We start from the raw sequence: 20,693 nt of genomic DNA, 5'->3' as shown, positions 1-20,693 counted from the left end.
TCTTGTCTTTCAGGAATGTTTTGGAGTCAAAGAAAAACAAAGTCTCAGGCTCTGTCTGTGACATCCCTACCCAACTCCCATAATCACAAGGAAAATGTAGCCTTCTTCAAGCTGGGAATTCTAAGTACTCTGAACGTTTCCTTGGCTGACTTCACCACAATGCTCATGTCTGCCACTACTTGCCAACAGGCTTTTACCTAGAGCTAGAACTTTCAGGGATCTTTGGGAAGAGTACAATAAGACGCTAAGGGTAAATGAAAGTGACGGCCAGTGAAGTCAGCTAAAACGGCAGCTCTGACACCTTTAGAAGAACGAGAAACACAATTCTTTATTTTGCTTTTGAAGAACTGGAGCAGTCCAAACAAACTGCCTTCTATGCAGTTATGAAGACCTCTCTGGTAGAATTAAGTCATACCTATAATTAGTAATGGGGACACTGGCTTTGGAGGCATATCTGGAGTGGTGACCGATAGGTATTGGTATTTCTAGCTCAAACAGGTCTTATCTTCTCTTAGTGTCTGTCAGAAGCCAAGGTCTGGGTGTAGCCGGTCAGTTGCAAAGAGCAGCTCAGGAATGTTAAGTGGCTTCAGCAGTCTTGTGGACAGCACCATCACCTATGACAGGAGGGGCAAGCACAGGACAGTTAGGGACATCAGTTACCAGGGGTAAGAAAGGTCTCAGAGGGAAGTAAGGCACGAGGTGGTGTGGAGAAAAGCAGACAGGACACAGGGTCCCTCATCTATGACCTGGGTCCTAAGTGAGGCTTATGCTTGCTCACCTCGTCCATGGGCCTTCAGTCCCCCTGGACTTCAGTGTGAGGCTGATTTCCCTCCAGAACACCAAGAGAGCTTATTCCAGGACTTGCCTGGCTACATGATGTGCTTTGTAAGGGCCAGGTGAGGGGCTGCCCAAGCAGGCACTAGCATCTCTTGCTAGCAAACTGCCTATGGGAAATCAGGGAGGTGTTCCAGGAAGGAATTCCATAGGCCAGCATCAGAGTGTGGCATGACTGGGCTTCACTGGGCCATGCTACACTGGACAGGTGCAGGAGGACGCCTCCCTGTCCTCTTGCCTGCCCCCACAGTTATCCCAGGTGTAATGAAATCAGCGAAGTAATCAACTCCAAAGTCAACTGGCTCATTGGTGCAAATCAGAGGCCACATTTCAACTCAAGGCTGAACAGGGCACGGTTACAGTCAAGGAGGGAGTAGAGAAGAAACACTTTAGAATTTCGATTTTCTTTTTGAAAATAACTTTTTAACAACCTCATTGAAGAGTTCCCTCTTCTTCAAGAGCAGAGCCTTTAAAACACTTACTCTGGAAAAGAGCTATCAAGAAACACATGGCTAATGCCAAGGAAGCCATATTTTTAGAAGGTTAAAAAAAATGTACTGAAATCGGTGCCTCTCATTTCCCCTGAAATCTACGCAGAGGAGGCTGGAGGGCAGTGATGACTGGCATGTCCTCACCACCCGAGCACGTGGGTTCAAGTGACACGACACATGCTGCATCACACAAAGTAGGTGGTGGCAAAGGTGGCTTCCAGGCCAGAGCTCAGGCCATGGCTGGCTGCTGGGTTCACTCTCCTGCCTCACCAGTCCCAGAAAAAGAGAACAGTGAGCCTGCAGCAGTGTCACCAGGATTATGTAAGCTCCCCTCCTGAGAGCCCAGGAAGTGCTCGCTCAGCTCCTGTAGGCCTTTCTACTGCTTCTCTGGGATTTGGTGATAGGTTTGCACATCTCCTTTAGAATCATTTGTAAGCACAGAATTTTCTAGAGAAACACATATGGGTTCATATAGTTTTAGGGGCAATTTGAAACACACACACACACACACACACTTTGCGCAGCCTCAGACCCCTGTAAAGCAGAAGAGACCAGTGATGGCAAATATACTGAAGACTCTCCTTCATCACCATGGCTTGCCAGACCCTGCTGTACTGCCAGACCGCATGGTCCTCAGATGCTATGTAAACTTAATGGATGCCTCTCTGGCTGAGGTGAGGGGAGGGAGTGAGGACTGAGCGCATCTCCAAAGACATCTACATCTTAGTGTCAGGTTTGAAAACTTAGTGGGGGTATGCAGGCTACAGACCCAGTTGATGTCAACACCAAGAGCAGCAAACGCAGCCCAAGGAATCTATCTGGTTAGGTCCTGTGCTGGGCTCACAGTCATGGCTGACAGAGCCTGGATCACTTTTTTTCTGAGTGGGAACACAAAAGACCAGGCTCCTCTGATCTAAACAAGAAGGCCCACGAGGTGACAGCCTCCTGAGTCCACAGCTGAGGGTGTCTAGGGCCTGCCCTGGATCAGGTAGAAACAAACACTAGGAAACAGAGGCAGTGTGTGAAGTAGGTTAGGGGCCTATGAGGAAGAGAGAGAGCCCAAGGAACTCCTATAGAGAGCTGTGAGGAAGAGCACAGGCTCAGACAGGTCCAGCTGGTGCTGGACCCCAGCTAAGGCTGCTTGCCCTGGAGCAGTTGCTTAATCACTCCGAGTCCCACTCTGCTCATCCTCCAGGCATGACTAACACCATCTGCCCCATGACCATTATGAGGGATACTGAGCACAAGGTGTGCTTCAGAGGAGCTTCTGGTGGTGGCTGTTGTCATTTGTTCCCTCTGTTGCCATCCCTCCTTGCAGCTCACTGCTGTCCTTAAGCGATGAAGGGCAGGTGACATTGCCAGACTGCTTTCTATGCGCAAGTCATAGGATTCCAATCCTTGCTCCCCGCTCACTGCTATTTGATAAGCCCGGCCCCCAGGAGAACATTCCAGGCCGATGGAGTCTGCTGCCTGCTGGGTTCTCAACAGCTCTTTCCTGCACAGCCCTTTATGGTCAGTTCCATGTGTCAGCTAACCTCAGGTATCTGCAGTTACACAATTGGCTCTTTGGGATGTTCCTTTTTGGGCAGAGTTCCTCTACTCTTTCAGTGGCCTTTCAAACAACTAAGATGTCTCTGCCTCCGGCAAGCCTTCCTGGTCCACCCCTCCAGGCCTACAGCCTGAGTGTGTCTTGTGGTAAGCTGTTTGTCTTACTGCATTTCCCGTTGTTCCTTTAGCACAGTGTCTGCTACAGAGCAGGGACTGCAGCAGTGAGTTCATAAAAAACGGAGCAAAGGAACTGAACAGGCAGAAGAGACACAGAGTGAAGGGGGCAAGGGCTTTAGCCATGGACGGTAGGAAGCTTTCCATTTGGGAAGGCCTCAGAAGGCGCTGGTCAGATGACTGCATACATTTACTTTGTATCAGCTCAGTTCACACTGAAATCTACCACGCTTCCATCCTTAAGCACCTACATTTTTTTAAAAATTCATGTGTGTGAGTGTTTTGCCTGCATGTATGTGTGTGTACCACATGTATACCTGGTGCCCTCAGAGGCCAGAAGAGAGTGTCAGATGTGCTGAAACTGGAGTTACAGATGGTTGTGAGCTGCCTTGGGGGTGCTGGGATTGCGTCTGAGCTCTGTGTAATAGCAACCAGCTGAGCCATCTTTCCAGCCCATGGTCCCTTCCTATTGCACCTTATTCATCCGTTATCTACTCACAGCCTTGGCATTTTGGACAAGTAAACTGCTTTAGATTATTTTTTATTTCTTTTAAAAGTTAATTCAAGCAAGACCATGTCTGCATTATTTGGCTAAAATAATCAGTCTAAAAACTTGGCTCTAAATGGGAGAAAAAAGCTGGGTAGAGCTTGACACTGGCCTAGCAGGTGAAATGTAACTTCAGCGGCATGGAGGCTGATGGAGAATTCTTTCCAGAGAGCTGGCTAGCCTGGCTTGGAGACCCAGGGGACAGACACAGACTGCAAGGGATGCCCCACTCCTTGCTCTCTGACCTTCTGGTCCTCCTTCACCCTAGTTACACTTTCCTTTCTCTCCTTGCCATGGAACTCTTCTCCTGGCTGCTGCTGCCTTTCCTGCCTCTCAGCTCAGGCCTGGCTCATTCAAATTTAACCCATCAATTAAGAATTTAACCCTGACTCCTCAGTTCTTGACTACCTCATCTCTACCTGTCACCTGCCACATGTGACACTTGGAAATGAGAGACTCTTTCTCAGGACACAAGGTGCTGCCTAGGACACCTCCACCTGCACTGTGCACTGACCAGAACACTTCCCACAAGAACCACCTGTTGCTGACTGGAGATACATCTGACAGTCTGACAGAGAAATGACATTTAGCAGAGAGAATCATTAGTCTGTGAAGACCCTGAATCGCAGCGGAGCCATATGCAACTGTGGTGTAGGTGTGAGCAAGTGAGGTCAATGGTGGAGGTTCTACCACGGACTGGCTGCCGATGGAGCTTACTCGAATGCTGGCTGACAGTGAGATGGCCTGGCCTGATTCCCAGGGTGCTTCTAACATCGGGAGACTAAGCTTTCCACTAGCTGCTGGCCAGGGCAGCTACCTGCCAGGTAGAAGGAAGGGCAGTGGTCCTCAGGGAACGTCACTGCAGAAGCACCCAGGCAACTTCCCACTCCCGAGCTTGGAGACCAAAGGGCCTGTGATGAGAAGCCATTCCTGCTTTTCCCTGCTGCTGTGAGAATCCTCTTAGGAACTTGGGGATGCTTCAGAGAGTTTTTGCACAAAGGACAAGGAGCGATGAGGGCCTGTCCCCTCAGCTTCCATGCTCTGAGATGCTCTGTCTGCAGATGAGTGGGAACAGGGTCAGACTGGCAAAGTCACTGCTGATTCTGGCCTCCGCTGCCATAGCTGCCATAGCTATGCCATAGCTGCCATACTGGCCCCAGACTTTGGAAAGCTTCTGCACTCTGTCCTCTTAGAGAAGGGATTACAGTATCTGGCTGGCTGTTTCAATGCACAGGTGTTTCTAACGAATTAGGAATGTGGTTCCTATGTTAGAGACAGTGAGAAAGGAAAGTGCCTCTACTTACTTGAAGAAAAGTTTCATTAACAGAGTCTTAATTCTGTTGGCAGAGGGAGCACAAAAGGAGGCTAGAATACTAGTTTTCCAGAACACTTACCAGCTCTGACAATGATCAGTGATAATTATTACAGAGAAGGTCACAGAAAATGATCTGCACGTTCCCAGATCTAAGCCTGCTCCCTACGTAGACAGCTTCCCTTCCTAGCTGAGTGTCTTGATAGAAAGGGAGCTCTGGGTATCTGATTTTCACCAGCAAGGCTCAGGTTCTCCACATCACAGACAGTTTTCCATCAAATTCTCTTGGAATCAATACATCCTCCGAAACACCAGGCTGACCTGAGCTCCTGCCTCGCTCAGGCCTAGGCCCAAGCCTTTGTGCTTAAGGAGCCCGTGTGTGGTGGAGGTGCTACGCTGGCAAAGCGGAGCAACCAGTGAGCAGGCCAGGGCTTTACTGCAGTAACATGGATTTTGGATGCCAGGAGAGACGAGGAAGCATCTGGAGCGACTGGCAGGATGTCACACAAAAGAGAGAGGCGATTGTGTAAGATCCACAGAGCGTGGAGGAATCAGGAGGAAGCCCACAGCACCACCCAGGTAGGAGGACTGGGCTAGAATGCTACTTACCAGTCCTGCCCAGCGGTTTCTGTGCAGCTGTGTGGACAGCACTAGCTAGTGTTTTGTGAGTGAGGTTCTTGAACCTCTGACACTGCTCTGTCCCCATGACTATACAGATGGGAAGAGGTCCCTGGGGTCCCTCGGTGCTACAGTTGAAAGTATAGTGTCTTCATAGATTCATGCAATTTCGGTACTTAACCTTAGCTGGAGGTTTTGGGAGGTTGTAGAATTTTTAGCAGGTGGGACTAGCTGGAGAACACGGGATGCTGGGAATTGCAAGTCTGGAGGTTTTGAGCCTTGCCCTATTGTTGGACCCATACTTTCTTTACTTCCTGGTTGGCACCATTTACTGTGCAAACAACAGGGATCCCTTTGCTTTGCTGTGGGAACTTAACCAGTTATGATAAAGTTTGTCAAAGTGGTAGGTCCCTTAACCATAAGGAAAAAAATACTCTCCAGGGAAGTGTGAGTAGACTTGGTGTGGCCAGGAGGATGACTTTGGGGAGTGGCCAGAAGGAGAACATGAAAAGGCGACAGGATGTGGGGCGGATGTGGACAGAGAATAGAGCAGGCTGGAAGAGGGACCACGAGGCTCTCGCCACTCTTCCTTCCCACTGCTGCTCGTCTCACCCATGACTCAGTACCTGGGTTCCTGGCTTCAGAGATGCTACAAGGTCTTTGACCATTTTGGCTTCAGCGGACTGTGACGCCGCCCACCACAAAGAGGATCAAGAGGGGATGGTCACTGGGATGGGGCCGGCTCACCTGGAAAACAGAACATCAGGTCAGATGGCGAGCAACGGCTACTGCTTTCTTCCTGTTGGTGGGAACAGAGAACCTTGGAGCCAATTCTGACTTACTAGCGAGCCAGATATGCTGGTGCCTTGTGACTCTGTTGGCTAGGATCTGCACAACGACACCTTAGTACATCCTTACATAAAGCATTATCGAAAGGAGAGCTAAGGGTTGCTGGAGCCACAAAATAAGAGACACCTTGTTGCTCTTCTTTGTTCAGGACTCAGGACACCTTTGTCCTTCTTTGTCCCTCAGCTCTGCCTCAACTGCCATTATGGCCGTTTTGTGTTTCTTTCTTGCATCTCCTCTACTCCACAGGAGCAGACATGCCTCCTCAGATTCCTACTGTGTGTCGTGCTTGCCCTCTGTAAGCACAGAATTGGTGTTCTCTCACTATCTGTGGAACTAAAGTCGGTGCTGGTGGTGGGATGGAGGGTTATAGAATATACAGGTATACAGATAGCTGGGTCACCCTATACAGGTTAGAGCCTGGCATGATTTAGAAACAGACACTTCACCAAACCGGCCATGGCCAAAGACCTACTCTGTGTGAATGCCACACTAACTGCTAGATAGATCCCTTCTCCCCTGGTTTTTATGATTTTACCCATGAGACAAAGTATTATTCTATACTAAAATGAGAACTTGACCCCAGCGATGAAGACCTTACAAGAACAAGAGAGTGCTCTGAAGGCAGTCTGTGTCAGACAGCTGTCTTCCTGAGGACTGTGAGCAGGACAAATGGCGTCAGTCAAGCTCTGTACATAAGCAGTGGGCAGCTGTGTGGAGCAGCCCAAGGGCTGGGCGGGACCCAGTGCACATGGCATTGCCCAGGAAGGTGCTGTCAACTGCCTGAATGACCACCAAAGTCATGGGTGGGGTGAAGCCACCTAAATACCTGGGATTTTTTCCAGGTCAAGAGGAAATCTGTGCAGCCTATGGGCACTGGTGGGCACAGCAAGGAATGGGCTTTGTCCTAGGTCAGGTGCTGTGATTTCCAGTTCCCGAGTGCTGTCTGCATCCTGCTGCCTTAAGCGGCTTTAGTCTCCCCTGTGGGCAGTGTCCTCACCTCCCCCTCTGCTGCCCATCTCTTATGCTTTCTTAAAAGCATTCCTAACTCAGGCCACCTCCTCCTCCTGTCCTTGCTGGCCGTCAAGCTCTTCCATCTTGACCGTGGCAAACCAGGTCAGGTTCCTCCTTCTCCTCTGACTCTTGAACATCCTGACATTTTTGGTGCTGGGCATAGTATCACACCCAATGAGCTCTCAGCGTTATGTGAAGGAGAGAGCTAAACCAGGCGGTGAGATGGCTGAATAGGTAAAGGCACTCGCCACACAATCCTGACAAGCTGGGTTTGATCTCTGGAATCCACACAAAGTAGAAGCAGACCTCCACACGCATGCAGTGGTACAGGTTCCATCCCACGAATTACAAGCACACACCCACAACAACAACAATGAATGAAATAAAAATAGAGAGCAAATGTATAGGACGTACAAGCTGACAGAAGAGTCGTGATCCCTCTGTTATCTTAGAGGCTTTAACAAATTAAAAATAAAATGGATTGTTTTGAGGAAAGGTTTCTTATGTAGCCCAAGCTGTCCTGGAAGTCACTGTGTAGGCCAGGCTGGCCTCAAACCTGCCTTTGCCCCTGAATGCTGGGATTAAAGGCATACGTCACTACCACATGGCTTTATTTTAAAAATACTATTTCCCTCCTTCCCTCTCCCTTTTCTAATCCATGCCACACATGCATTCCTCCTGTCCTCTCTCTATCTCTATATCCATATTTATATCTATTTCTAAATATATAAATGTAACCTTCTCCATCCATATAATATTACTTGTGTATGTACGATTTCAGGGCTGGCCACTTGGTATTATGTTAGGAGCCTTGGTGAACGCGACAGCATTTGCCATTACAAGATGGCGCGGGCATCCTGTCCTCCCACAAGTAAACAACTAACTGCGCAGGTGCAAAAGGCAAAAGCGCACCAAAGTCACTGCCCATCCCGGGGCGTATTATGGGTGATGAGTGAACAGCCAATCAGAAGTGAACACGCCACTCTAGGGTACATATAGCAGTGCCTTTCCCGGGCTTGGCATCTTTCCATTTCTACTGATACAAGAATAAAGCCTCGCTGTGGTAACCACCCGAACACTGCCTCTCGTGACTCTTTCGCGGGCAAAGGGGACTCAGAAGGGGCCCGGAATAGTATTAGATAATAAACTGGGAAATTTCTCCTCAGGGAAGACTTTCTCTTGCTCTCAGGGTCCTGAGTTGCCTGTTGTTCTTTGTCTAGGGTTAGCACCTCATGAGAGTCCCCTTCCATGTTAGCATGCTTCTCAGTGCCATCCCGCTTAGGCAGGCATGCTGAGGAGACTTCATGGGTGCAGTGTTTTTGACATTCCTGACTTCTTGTTCCTTTGCTCTTACCATCTTCCAAAATCCTCTTTCCTAGTGATCCCTGAACCTTAGTAGGAGAAGGAGGGGGAGGGGAGGGGCAGGGGAAAGGGAAGAGGAGGAGGAGCTGTGTTGTAGATCTATCATTTGGGGCAGGGTGCTGCTTGGTCCCTTGTTCTCTGCATTTTCATGGGTTGTAGTTTTCTGAAACGTCAGAGACATCTCAGAACCACTCTCTCTAGCATGGTTTTCTGTCTGAGTAACCAGATCTGGGGAAACCTCTCAGCCTCACAAACAACTGCTGTTTCTCACTTAATCCTGGGACAGAAATAAAACGGCACTAAAACTTTAGCATGGCACAGTATGTTCCTCAAGACATATGCTTTCCATAAGAGTTTGGAATCTGAAGCACATGCTGAGAATCTTGGAGGGACACAGAAGATGAAAAGGGGGGAGAAAATGAAAGGCAGCAGCAACAAAGAGCAATTCCCTGGGGCTAAGGGTAGGTGTGTGTGTGTGTGTGTTTGTGTGTGTGTGTGTGTGTGTGTGTGTAAAGTTGGGGGGGGAGGGCTGGGGCTCTAAGGAGTGGAGGCAGGGCTGGGGGGGGATAAGGAGCGGGGGGGGGGGGGGGCTCCAGGGCTGGGGGAATGCTGGTCTAGACACAAATATATGGGTCCAATTAATGCACATTGGTATTTGCTGTTTTGGTTTCGGTTTAGATTTGTGTGTTGATACCAGACTTTCTCTTCAGAGCGTGTCAGGCCAGCAGGCTGCTGGGAAGTGGAACCATTCTCGTCCCAATCCCAAATTCCTCATAAGCAGCCTTACATGACTTCGCCCTGTCTGTGTGTTAAATCTGCGGGGGTGACAATCTGAAGATGAAAGCTTGACACAGCATGTCACTGCACACACAGGGTATAATAAAGCAGGCAGAGTCTCTGCTCTCTGTCACTTGATGAGCCTTGGAGGGCTGGGATTAAGGATGTCAGCTGTGGTCAGAGAATATGGCTTCTTCCCCACACTATATCCAGGATCTCAGTACAGGCTCTTGGGCCTCTGCAGTTGTGAGCTCTGGGAGCATCTGGTGTCTGAACTGGCTTCTATGATGCCATGGTGAGGACCCTGCTGCTTCCAGTGTTTGGAACTTTTTAGGAATTCTGGGAACGCTGCTGCAGAGTATTTCTTGAAATATGCTCCTTGACTCAGTTTCCTCCGTCTGTGGCCCACCTATCCTCAGAATAGGTACAGTCAGGTTCCTCATTCTTCACTAGTGACCCATGCTTTACAGAAGCAGTGAGAGAGGCTCAGGCCCTTGAAAGACCCGTGCTGACTCTGCAAATGGCTGCAGGAGTTACCAGTGCCATCACCACTGCCCCTGAACACTTCTTTACCCAGTCATCCAGTCAGCAAATATTTATTGAGCAGCTAGTACCGGAGGCACTGCTTAAGGTACTATATGCAACCAGCACTCATCTCGGGAAAGCCAGTGACTCTTCCTGGCCCCCATTTCCTCAGCCCTACCTAGGCTCAGAGTCTGATCTTTTCTCTTTCTTGCCTCATCTAGCTCCAGGCTCACCCTGGATTCCCATCACTCAATGCTGCCAGGGTAAGTCTTACAGAACACAGCGGAATTTGTTATATATTCCCCAATGACACTCAATGGGGCTATGCTGGTTTGTGGTCTGTTGCTGTGATTAAACACTGCACAAAACCAAACTGGGGAGGAAAGGGTTTATTTGGCTTCTGTGGTGGTTTGTGTTTGCTCAGCCCAGGAAGTGGCACTATTAGAAGTTATGGCCCTGTTGGAGTAGGTGTGCCACTGTGGGGGTGGGCTGTAAGACTATAAGACCCTCGTCCTAGCTGCCTGGAAGTCAGTCTTCCACTAACAGCCTCCAGATGAAGAAGTAGAACTCTCAGCTCTGCCTGCACCATGCCTGCCTGGATGCTGCCATGCTCCCACCTCAATGATAATGGACTGAACCTCTGAACCTGTAAGTCAGCCCCAAATATATGTTGTCCTTTATAAGATTTGCCTTGGTCACGGTATCTGTTCACAGCAGTAAAACCTAACTAAGACATCTTAAGTCCTGATCACAGCCCATAATGAGAGGCAGGGCAGGAACTCACAGGAACAGAGTCAGAAACCATAGTGAGCACTGTCTATTGGTCTGTTTTCCATGGCTTTCTCATACAAGCCGGACCATCTCCCTAGGGGTGGCAGGTGCCTCCTGCACTGGGCTGGGGACCCTCACACAAAACATTACCAGTCTGATGGGGGCAGTATTTCAATTGAGGCTCCTTCTTCCCAGGAGTCTCCAGTTTGGGACGATTTGACAGAATGAACAAGCATGGGGAATTCTTTGTAAATTAAGTAGCATAGGGAATGCTTTGTTTTTGATAAAAGTTGGTAAAAAATATTTACATTTTTAGCCCTTGATGACCTAGCTCCAGCATCTGTGTATCTGTTGTTGTATTCTCTCTCTCTCCACTGGCAACTCCCGCCCCAGCCACAGGGAATGACCGTAAGCCCGTCCATGCAGCATCCATCTCCGTCCTTCGTGCTTCCACTGCCCTGACATCATCTATCATCCTGGGCCCACAGAGTCCCTTTGTGCTCCTCCCCCCCACTCCTCACATCATGGCTCTCTCTTCCTTGTAACACTCCTCCACCTTCCCAGAGCCGCATAAGGGAAGCTATGCTACAGCAGGCAGGTGTCTATTACATTTATGTCTCCAGTACCAACTACAATCATTGCTCAGTGTCACACACAGTATAGAGACTGCCAGTCCAGGTTTTTGTTTTTGCTAAGTAATTATACCAAAGTCCACTTCAGAGAACTCTTGGAATAGGTCTAGCTAATGTTAGGTATAAATCAAGCCCTGCCTCACAGTGTGCATCATAACTTAGAAGAATTTAAACATTGGTTACAAATAGCTGCAGCCACAGGATTTGGACTCATTTGCCCAAGAAGCTCAAGGCCGACATATTTTCTTCTAATCGGAAATGCCATCAAGCCCGGTGGAGTCCATCCAACAGCGCCTCTCTCCCAGCCGTGGCCTTCGTACATGAGTAACACGGAGTGGCTCTAGATGAACTCTAAGGTGTGCTCCGCTCTCACAGCCCAGGGTCTGACGCCATCCTCACATGAAGCCCAGCACTCCCCGCCTACCCCAGTGAAGCGTCCTTTGCATGATGGTCATATCTACAATGCAGTCATCTGCTCTCAGCTAAGAATGGGCTGCTGACAGCCATGTCATTGTAGGAAGACTCTGCTGTCCAATCTGGTCATGGAATGAGATCCTGAGCCCAACTCATCATTCCAAGACAGATGAGGCTCTATGAACACTTGCTGGCTAGCAAGGAGAACCAAAAGCTCTGGCTGGACATTCAACCATGCATTCACCTGTCATCACTTGAGCACCTACAATAGGCTCCACTGCAGAGCACAGCGGCTCTCATCGACTGCTTGCTTCCCAGATGGCTTTCCAGGTCTTGGTCCCGATCCTTCTGCTTTGCTGTCTTTGGGGCCCCAGGACATCTTTTGTCCTTAAAATAAACAAGCCTTTCTTTGATTAAGTGACTTGCTGGGATCCTCCTGCGTGGCTTTGACTGCTTCCAAGGCCTGTGTGAGTGCCACTTCTTCATGTGGGATTTTTTCCAGTTTCCAGGCCACAAGGCTGTCACATCAACTCAGACACAGTGCCCAGGGGCAGGCACTGGGACTTGAATCTTTGTCATGAGTCTTTTTCCAATTAAGCATGGCCACATAAGAAATGGAACAACTACAGCAACACAAACTTCTAAAGCACACAGAGAAGGAAGGAAAAGGGCCTCGTGCCAGCTCATTAGACAAAGCCCACCCTCTTCACACCAATTCCAGCAGAGAAAACATCTTGACAGATCATGTTCTTTAGTCAAAACAAGCTGAGGGTCAAACACATGGAGTAGATATAAAGTGTATTAGTCTCAGGAGACTCAAATCCCAGCCCCGAATTTCAGAAACACACTTCCAAAGGGCTGCCTGTTAGACTTGCTAGTTTGAAATTTCCATTACAGTGAGAGGGTAAAGTCTGTTTCCACTGAGTCATTAGGTTGTTATCAAGCTTTTGTCAGAGAACCTCCAGGTGCTGTGTGTGGGGTCCAGTGGGAGCTGGGCTTTCCTTCCCAGCCTAAGCCCACACTGTTCCTCCTGCTCAGTGGTGCCTCCTCACTGGGTTGTCTGTCACAGGAAGAGGACAGCTTTAGTGGCTAGTCACAAGTCCTCTGGCTAAGAGGTGACTGGGATGCCTTGAAAGTCTTCCTCAGATATCAAGGCATGCTTGCTCTCCTCAGCTTCTCAACCAGGAAGTCACTTTTTAATAGACTGTTTAACAAATGGACGACTAGCACATGACATTCATTTATTCCATTACAGCCTTCCTGGTACCACCGGTTTGAACTCGGGTCAGAAGTGTGAATGATTTCGATGTCTTCTAAGAGGAAAGGTCATCTAGGTTGAATTAGTGTTGGTCTTAGTGCCCTGAAAAGCCAGATGATGTGAATTTACTTGGGTACAGAATGTATTTTTTAAAAGTGTCCATGATGATACTTCCTGCTCCTCGAGTTTTTGGCCCCCTTTCAAGAGGAAGGATGTGTGTTTTAGGAGGGGACTGTCTTGACATGTGGGGTGCAGTGCAAGTGTTGTTACCTGACTTTCAGGCCATGCCACCCAATGCCTGTCCCCTGGCTGCCCCTCTTACAGCACTGGCACCATGCAGAGGAGCTGAGGACCTGGACCACAGGCCCCTTCAGTTCCCTACTCAGTGTCAGCTCAGTGATCGTGTGGAAGGACCAGGGGTGGGGGTGGGGGGCAGAGCTGCCATGTGGAGCTCTGGTCAGAGTGCAAGCTTCTGAGAAGAATGAATGGCTCTCTTACGAGCCAGTAGTTCAGGATGACTGCTTACTTGACACTGGACAACCAGAACCAGTGGGAATGAAAGGCCTCTGTGGCTTCTTATTTGTAGAGCAGAGTCCTATGAAGGACACGAATCAATAGAATTGTGTCCATACTGTGACACAATAACATTACGATTCCAGAAAGTGAAGACCCTGCTGCCAGAACCTCCCTCCCCATGGAGTCTGTCAGACTCACAGAGTATCAGACAGATACACATCACTTTTTTTTTTTTTTTTTAAACTCTCTTGGCCAACAGAACACAAGCACAGCTGGGCTGAGGGGCCATGGCTAAGTGTCTGCAGGGGGCTAGCACTTGCCACAACACTGAGCCACAGAAAATCCTTACAGAGCGCTCTCACTGTCTCCCGGAGGACCTTAGGCATCCTGGGTTCAGCCTCTGTGTCCAGCGTGGCCGCAGCATCCATATCTTGCTGGCTCTTCACAGTTTGCTCAAAGAGGGATAAGTTCTGTCACTAAGACTGTGGAGATCAATGAATTGGGCTGACAGTGGAGAGACACAGGGACTGGAAAAGAACATCACAGCCCATGAACATGGCTCCAGAGACAGGCCAGGTCACCCGCCGGCTTGGCTCCTGGCACATGTGAACTTGGAGAATTCTGCAGTGTTGTGACTTCTGCAGGTGGTGTGTGCTTCGTCTTTTCCTTGTCTTCATTTTAAAAACAGACTTCTATCCTTTCTTCTTTTTTTCCTTCTACTTGATTTTACTATTTTAATTTTTTTGAGACAGGGTCTAAAGGTGCAGCCTAGGCTGGTGTGAAGCTCACTATGTAGCCCAGGTTGGCCTTGAATTTATAATCTCTTTACCTTTATTCTTCAATGCTAGGATTACAAGCGTATACCACCACACTCGACTCCTTCTTTCCTCTTATTTCTCAAAGATAGGTTCTTGCTAGTAGACCAGGCTAGTTTCAAACCCATAGTCTTCCAGCCTTACCTGTGTGTACACTCAAACATTAGCTCTGCATAGGGTATAACGATATGAATGTAGCTCTTTCCTGGTGCTGAGTACTAAGCATGCCCTTATACATCTCACAGCAGGTCCACTATCGTCCCACTTTACAGATGAGAAAATCGAGGCACAGAGGGACTGAGTGGTTCTTGTATAGTCTGACTGCAGGTTTGAGACTCTGGTCTCTATCGCCTCCATTGCTGACAGACTCTGGAAGGAAGCTCATAGAACATGTATTAGATGGGGGCATGGTGGGGGGGAGGAGAAAAAATACAAATAGGAGCGCCACCCATTATTCAGCAAATCTAACTCAGATAAATGTGAAGTGGAAAAGAGACCCCAAGCATCCCCAGCGTCTGCTCCCACATCCCCCACTCCTGACGCACTGACTCCTCTGTTCTATAACATCAGCAGCCTCTTTGCTTATGTTCTATCCTCTAGGGAGGTGAAGTATGAGGGGAACGAGACAGTGGAGGTGTTCTTCCATCTTTGTGAAGTGGGCGCATGGCTGGGTTGCTGTGCTCAGCAGCTGCTGTACTGGAGGCTGAGGGCAGCAGATGAGGCCCACTGGAGTTGGTCAATAGCACCGCTCACTTGTGAAACTTTTGAATGACTCCTCGGGCTTAAGGGCCAGGCCACGGTTCTTCCTTATCTGAGGTTTTGTGTTCCGCAGTTTCAGTTATTCACAGTATGAGAATAAACTTCTATGAACCAATCTCTTTAAGTTTTAAGTTCCAAATGGTTCTGAGGAGTGTGACAAAAATTTGCCCTGCTCTCTCCTGCCTGGAAACAAAGAGTACCCACACTGCACAAGCGCCTCCTCTTTCGTCACTGAGAGGCCACCTGGGTTATCAACCGACCTAGGTGGCATCAAAGTGTGTATTCAAACACCCCTTAATTTACTTGATTATGACCCCAAAGTGCAAATTATGTCCCAAAAGCAGGGTGCTGGCAAATCTGATAAGCCAAAGAAAAGCTGTAAAGTGCTTCCCTTAAGTGGGAAGATGAAAGTTCTTCACTGGATGAGGAAATATATAATTGTCCGTGGAGGTTGCTCAGATGAATGTTAAGAACAAGTCTTCAACCGCTGAAGTGTGAAGAAGGGAAAGAGAACAGCCAGGTTCAGTGTCGTGTTTGCAAAGTGCACACACTTTGACTCAAAAGAAGGCATCGCGTTTGTGTGTCTACGGTAAAGACATCGGCATCCACAGGGCATGCGCCTGTGGCTTCAGGTCTTCAGTGGGAGTCGTGGAAGGTGGGCCTCACACTCAGTGGAACTAGTGTAGGTGGAAAGAAAAACCAATGGTTTCGAGCTATGCTGATTGAGCTTTGTAACCTGGATTTTCCTCCCCGCAGCACCTGCTGGATGCAGAAAGTCAAGTGCTGAGGATCCAGAAGATAAAGCATTGCCCTCCAGGCTCCAGCCATGGCTTTCACAGTCTCTTCTGTCAGCTCTGCAGTAAGCGCCCAAGTCATGCATGTGTCGCTATGAGAGGCAGGCAGATGTGATGAGTTCCAGCCTAGTCTGTTCCCTATGCAATGCTTGTTACTGTCACTTAAACTGTCTTGGCCTACCAATACACAATGGGTTATGTTGTATACTTAGAAAAACATGACTCTGAAAGACATCAGCCTGGAGGAAGACAACTAAGACACATAGTTATAAAAACAATTTATAAATACAGTCACAGAGTATGTGCAAAAGATACAGATCCCTGAGGGAGACACATGAGGCCAGAACCACCCTTTTCTGCATTCTATCTGTTATTTGCTACGTGGCTCGCACCATGCTTCTTGTGTGACTATGGCCCTGATTCTCTGTGTATTTCTTGTCATGTCTCCAATCTACTTTCATCCTCTACATCATTGGCAGACTGCCTCTGGGTCACCCCAAGTCAACAGGAAATCATCTCTGAGTGTAGAGAAAAAGGACTCACCAGGGGCAGACCAGCATCTGCCTTCCAACCCAAGTTAAATGTGAGAGTGATCCATTTATATAACAGTAGTCAGCAAGGGAGGGATTCCCCCATGGGAATCCTTTATTTCATCAACTTCTGACTCTTTGTTCCTTTCTGGTTCAGCTAACAAGTGGGGTGAGAAAGTAGGAAACAGATTCCAGAGCACAGAACAGGGCAATGAGTGGCCAGAGACAGGAGCAGTAAGTGCTCCCGAGGATTCAGAGCAATGACTTAATGTGTAGGGGTGACACATCTGCTAATACATGGATTTACTCTTCCCATGAGACCAGGGCCCAAGTCCCAGAAAAGCAGTCTGAGGGATGGCAGGTTCCCTCCCACCCCCCTTGAGCCCTGTGTGATCTCACTCATATCAGTGGCTCCATGTAATCCAGCAGAGACTTCCTTCATGAGCTGCACTGATTCAGGAAAGGGAAGGCAGCTGAGTTATCACAAAGATTACCAGCATTAACAAGACAGACCATTTAATGTCCAAGAGCACACCTGGCAGCTATGGACCAGGGAATGCTGTGGTCAGGCCAGTGACGTGGAGTGGGGGTGACTACAGGACACACATCAGAGTTGCTTGCCATTTATGGTGTGTCTTTTGGAAATCACATGAGAATAGGAAAGAATGAGATGAAATCCCAGGATTTGGGAAATTTGCATCCACTGCTTAGCCATGTGGAGGCCTCAGTTTCCTCACTGGGTGAAATGGGGATAAGGTAGGACCTATCTACTGATGTTGTTGTGCAGATGGCCAGGAGCGAGGATGAAGTATGCTGGCTGACTGCTCCCTGTGGAGTGTCATTACAACCATGGCTGAGAAGGCTGGACACTGTTCACATCACCTGTGAGTCCATCTGCATCCTGCCTCCTTCCCTCTCAACAGGCACTGGGGCAGCATGGAAGTCCTTCTGTCTAGTTTTGCCTTTCACAAAGTGGTTATTTGAAATGTTATGGCAGCTGGGAGAATACAATTCTCACCCTAACTGCTCCTAGGAGCCTTCGCTCTGAGGTCAGCTGGCTAATAAACAAGAGTTCCAACAATGCCATTTCCCATGCTGACCCAGCAGGGGTCAAAGCTCCCTAGGCAAGGCCATATAGGAGATGATGGCTGAACACAGGAAGAGAGGGGGAAATACTAACACTTACAGGGGTAACTTTCAAGTGCCACAGCTCTTGATTTTTAGGACAGAAATAGAAAATGTACCTGGGGGCGGAGTCAAGTGACAACTAACATCCTAATAGAGTCCATGGTTACCACTGGGTGTCCAAGCTTGTAGGAAGTGCTGAAGTGCAGAGGGCTGGAAACCATGTCCATCCCAGAAGATCTGCTCTGCTCTTCTCTTCTCTTCTCTTCTCTTCTCTTCTCTTCTCTTCTCTTCTCTTCTCTTCTCTTCTCTTCTCTTCTCTTCTCTGCTCTGCTCTGCTCTGCTCTGCTCTGCTCTGCTCTGCTCTGCTCTGCTCTGCTCTGCTCTGCTCTTCTCTTCTCTTCTCTTCTCTTCTCTTCTTCCTTCCTTCCCTCCCCGCCCCCACTGCTTCCTCTCGCCCTCCTTTGTAAATGGCCACAAAGAAGAGCTACTCAGGACAGAGGGGCAGAGAATGACCCAACAACTCTGGGCTTAGACTCAGCACAGGAGCCCTGGACACCTTAGGAAGTTAAGTTGCATTGCTTTATTAAGAAAAAAAGAAAAAGAAGAGACAAAGAGACAGAAACTGAACAGCCAGAGATTGCATTAGAAGCTGCTGGTATTGAGGAACAGCAGAACAAAGGGTCAAGGGCCACTCCAGCCAATTTACTGCTCGGTTTCCAGTCTGATGTCTGGCATCTCTTCTCTCTGGCTTTTGGAATAAGATGGTTTTCCTGGAATATGCTTTTATTGAACTCTGAAAGGCTGGATCTTTTATGCAGATTTACTCACTATTTCAAAGACTCTTTGAAGTTGGCAAAACATTCTGTTATTTCCAAGAGTTATTACCACTGAAATAGGCATAGCCTGGGAGGTCAGTCTGCAATCTTGTTTAGATCCTTTTAAATTTAGAAACTTTACAGTGGCTTAAAAAATAGATCACATTTGTGTACTTTCCCCTGCTTTCATCCCTACATCAAGGGTTGCTCAGTCATCCTGACCCACCCCAGACATGAGCCAGAGAAATCCAAGGAGTCTGCTGGACTATAACAAAAAGCTTCTCTCCATGAGTCTTGGGAGGATACTAGGAGTATACGGAGCTGCTCCTTATCCTACAGAGTAGGTTCCAGTGAGCAGTAAGTAGTCTATGTGTTCATGTGTGTACCAAACAGATCTTGAGTATAAATGGTTTCCAGTGGTGCTCCTGAGGATGCCTTGTGACCCCACTTAGGGGATATGTTGTTGGGGAACAATCATAAGACTCAGGTCCTGAGGCTGTAGGAGGCTGTAAGCTCAGACTGCACACCACCAAATGGTCAGAAAAGGTTGTCTTCATTATATACCGTTGTCTCCCAGTAGGGCTAAGAATGTGCCAGCATTCCCATGTGACACTCAGGATGACCCTTTGATAGGACCTCACCTTCATGAACACTCAGGATGACCCTCTCACAGACCCTCACCTTCATGAACACTCAGGATGAGCCTCTCACTGAACCTCACCTTCATGAACACTCAGGATGACCCTCTCATGGACCCTCACCTTCATGAACACTCAGGATGACCCTCTCACGGACTCTCACCTTCATGAACACTCAGGATGATCCTCTCACGGACCCTCACCTTCATGAACACTCAGGATGAGCCTCTCACGGACGCTCACCTTCATGAACACTCAGGATGATCCTCTCACGGACCCTCACCTTCATGAACACTCAGGATGAGCCTCTCACGGACCCTCATCTTCATGAACACTCAGGATGACCCTCTCACGGACCCTCGCCTTCATGAACACTTAGGATGACCCTCTCACGGAGCCTCACCTTCATGAACACTGAGGATGACCCTCTCACGGAGCCTCACCTTCATGAACACTCAGGATGAGCCTCTCATGGACCCTCGCCTTCATGAACACTCAGGATGAGCCTGTCACGGACCCTCACCTTCATGAACACTCAGGATGATCCTCTCACGGACCCTCGCCTTCATGAACACTCAGGATGACCCTCTCACGGACCCTCACCTTCATGAACACTCAGGATGACCCTCTCACAGACGCTCACCTACATGAACACTCAGGATGACCCTCTCACGGAGCCTCACCTTCATGAACACTCAGGATGACCCTCTCATGGACCCTCGCCTTCATGAACACTCAGGATGAGCCTCTCATGGACCCTCACCTTCATGAACACTCAGGATGAGCCTCTCACGGACCCTCACCTACATGAACACTCAGGATGACCCTCTCACGGACCCTCACCTTCATGAACACTCAGGATGAGCCTCTCACGGAGCCTCACCTTCATAAACACTCAGGATGAGCCTCTCATGGAGCCTCACCTTCATGAACACTCAGGATGAGCCTCTCACGGACCCTCACCTTCATGAACACTCAGGATGAGCCTCTCACGGAGCCTCACCTTCATGAACACTCAGGATGACCCTCTCATGGACCCTCGCCTTCATGAACACTCAGGATGACCCTCTCACGGACCCTCACCTTCATGAACACTCAGGATGAGCCTCTCACGGACCCACACCTTCATGAACACTCAGGATGACCCTCTCATGGACCCTCACCTTCATGAACACTCAGGATGAGCCTCTCATGGACCCTCGCCTTCATGAACACTCAGGATGACCCTCTCATGGACCCTCACCTTCATGAACACTCAGGATGAGCCTCTCAGGGACCCTCACCTTCATGAACACTCAGGATGACCCTCTCATGGACCCTCACCTTCATGAACACTCAGGATGACCCTCTCACGGACCCTCACCTTCATGAACACTCAGGATGAGCCTCTCACGGACCCTCACCTTCATGAACACTCAGGATGAGCCTCTCACGGACCCTCACCTTCATGAACACTTAGGATGACCCTCTCATGGACCCTCACCTTCATGAACACTCAGGATGAGCCTCTCACGGACCCTCACCTTCATGAACACTCAGGATGACCCTCTCACAGACGCTCATCTTCATGAACAC

At 48.9% G+C, this 20,693-nt stretch overlaps 1 protein-coding gene across 1 annotated transcript in view; it reads right to left on the bottom strand.

The window, feature by feature from the left end:
- Positions 1 to 325: 325 nt before the first annotated feature.
- LOC117701594 (sec1 family domain-containing protein 2-like) overlaps positions 326 to 20,693 on the bottom strand; it is a gene marked incomplete at its 5' end in the record, with an annotated part of 30,447 nt that continues 10,079 nt past the window's right edge. The window contains 2 exons of the mRNA XM_034493180.2: positions 326 to 614; positions 6,151 to 6,271. Coding sequence (XP_034349071.1) covers positions 6,200 to 6,271 — 72 coding nt within the window. The remainder of the gene's footprint in view (positions 615 to 6,150; positions 6,272 to 20,693) is intronic.

Source organism: Arvicanthis niloticus, unplaced genomic scaffold (genome assembly GCF_011762505.2).
Source record: "Arvicanthis niloticus isolate mArvNil1 unplaced genomic scaffold, mArvNil1.pat.X pat_scaffold_1393_arrow_ctg1, whole genome shotgun sequence".
Classification (NCBI taxonomy): Eukaryota; Metazoa; Chordata; class Mammalia; order Rodentia; family Muridae; genus Arvicanthis; species Arvicanthis niloticus.
The sequence above is the reverse complement of the archived record's forward strand: the minus strand, read 5'-3'. Positions and strand labels throughout refer to the sequence as shown.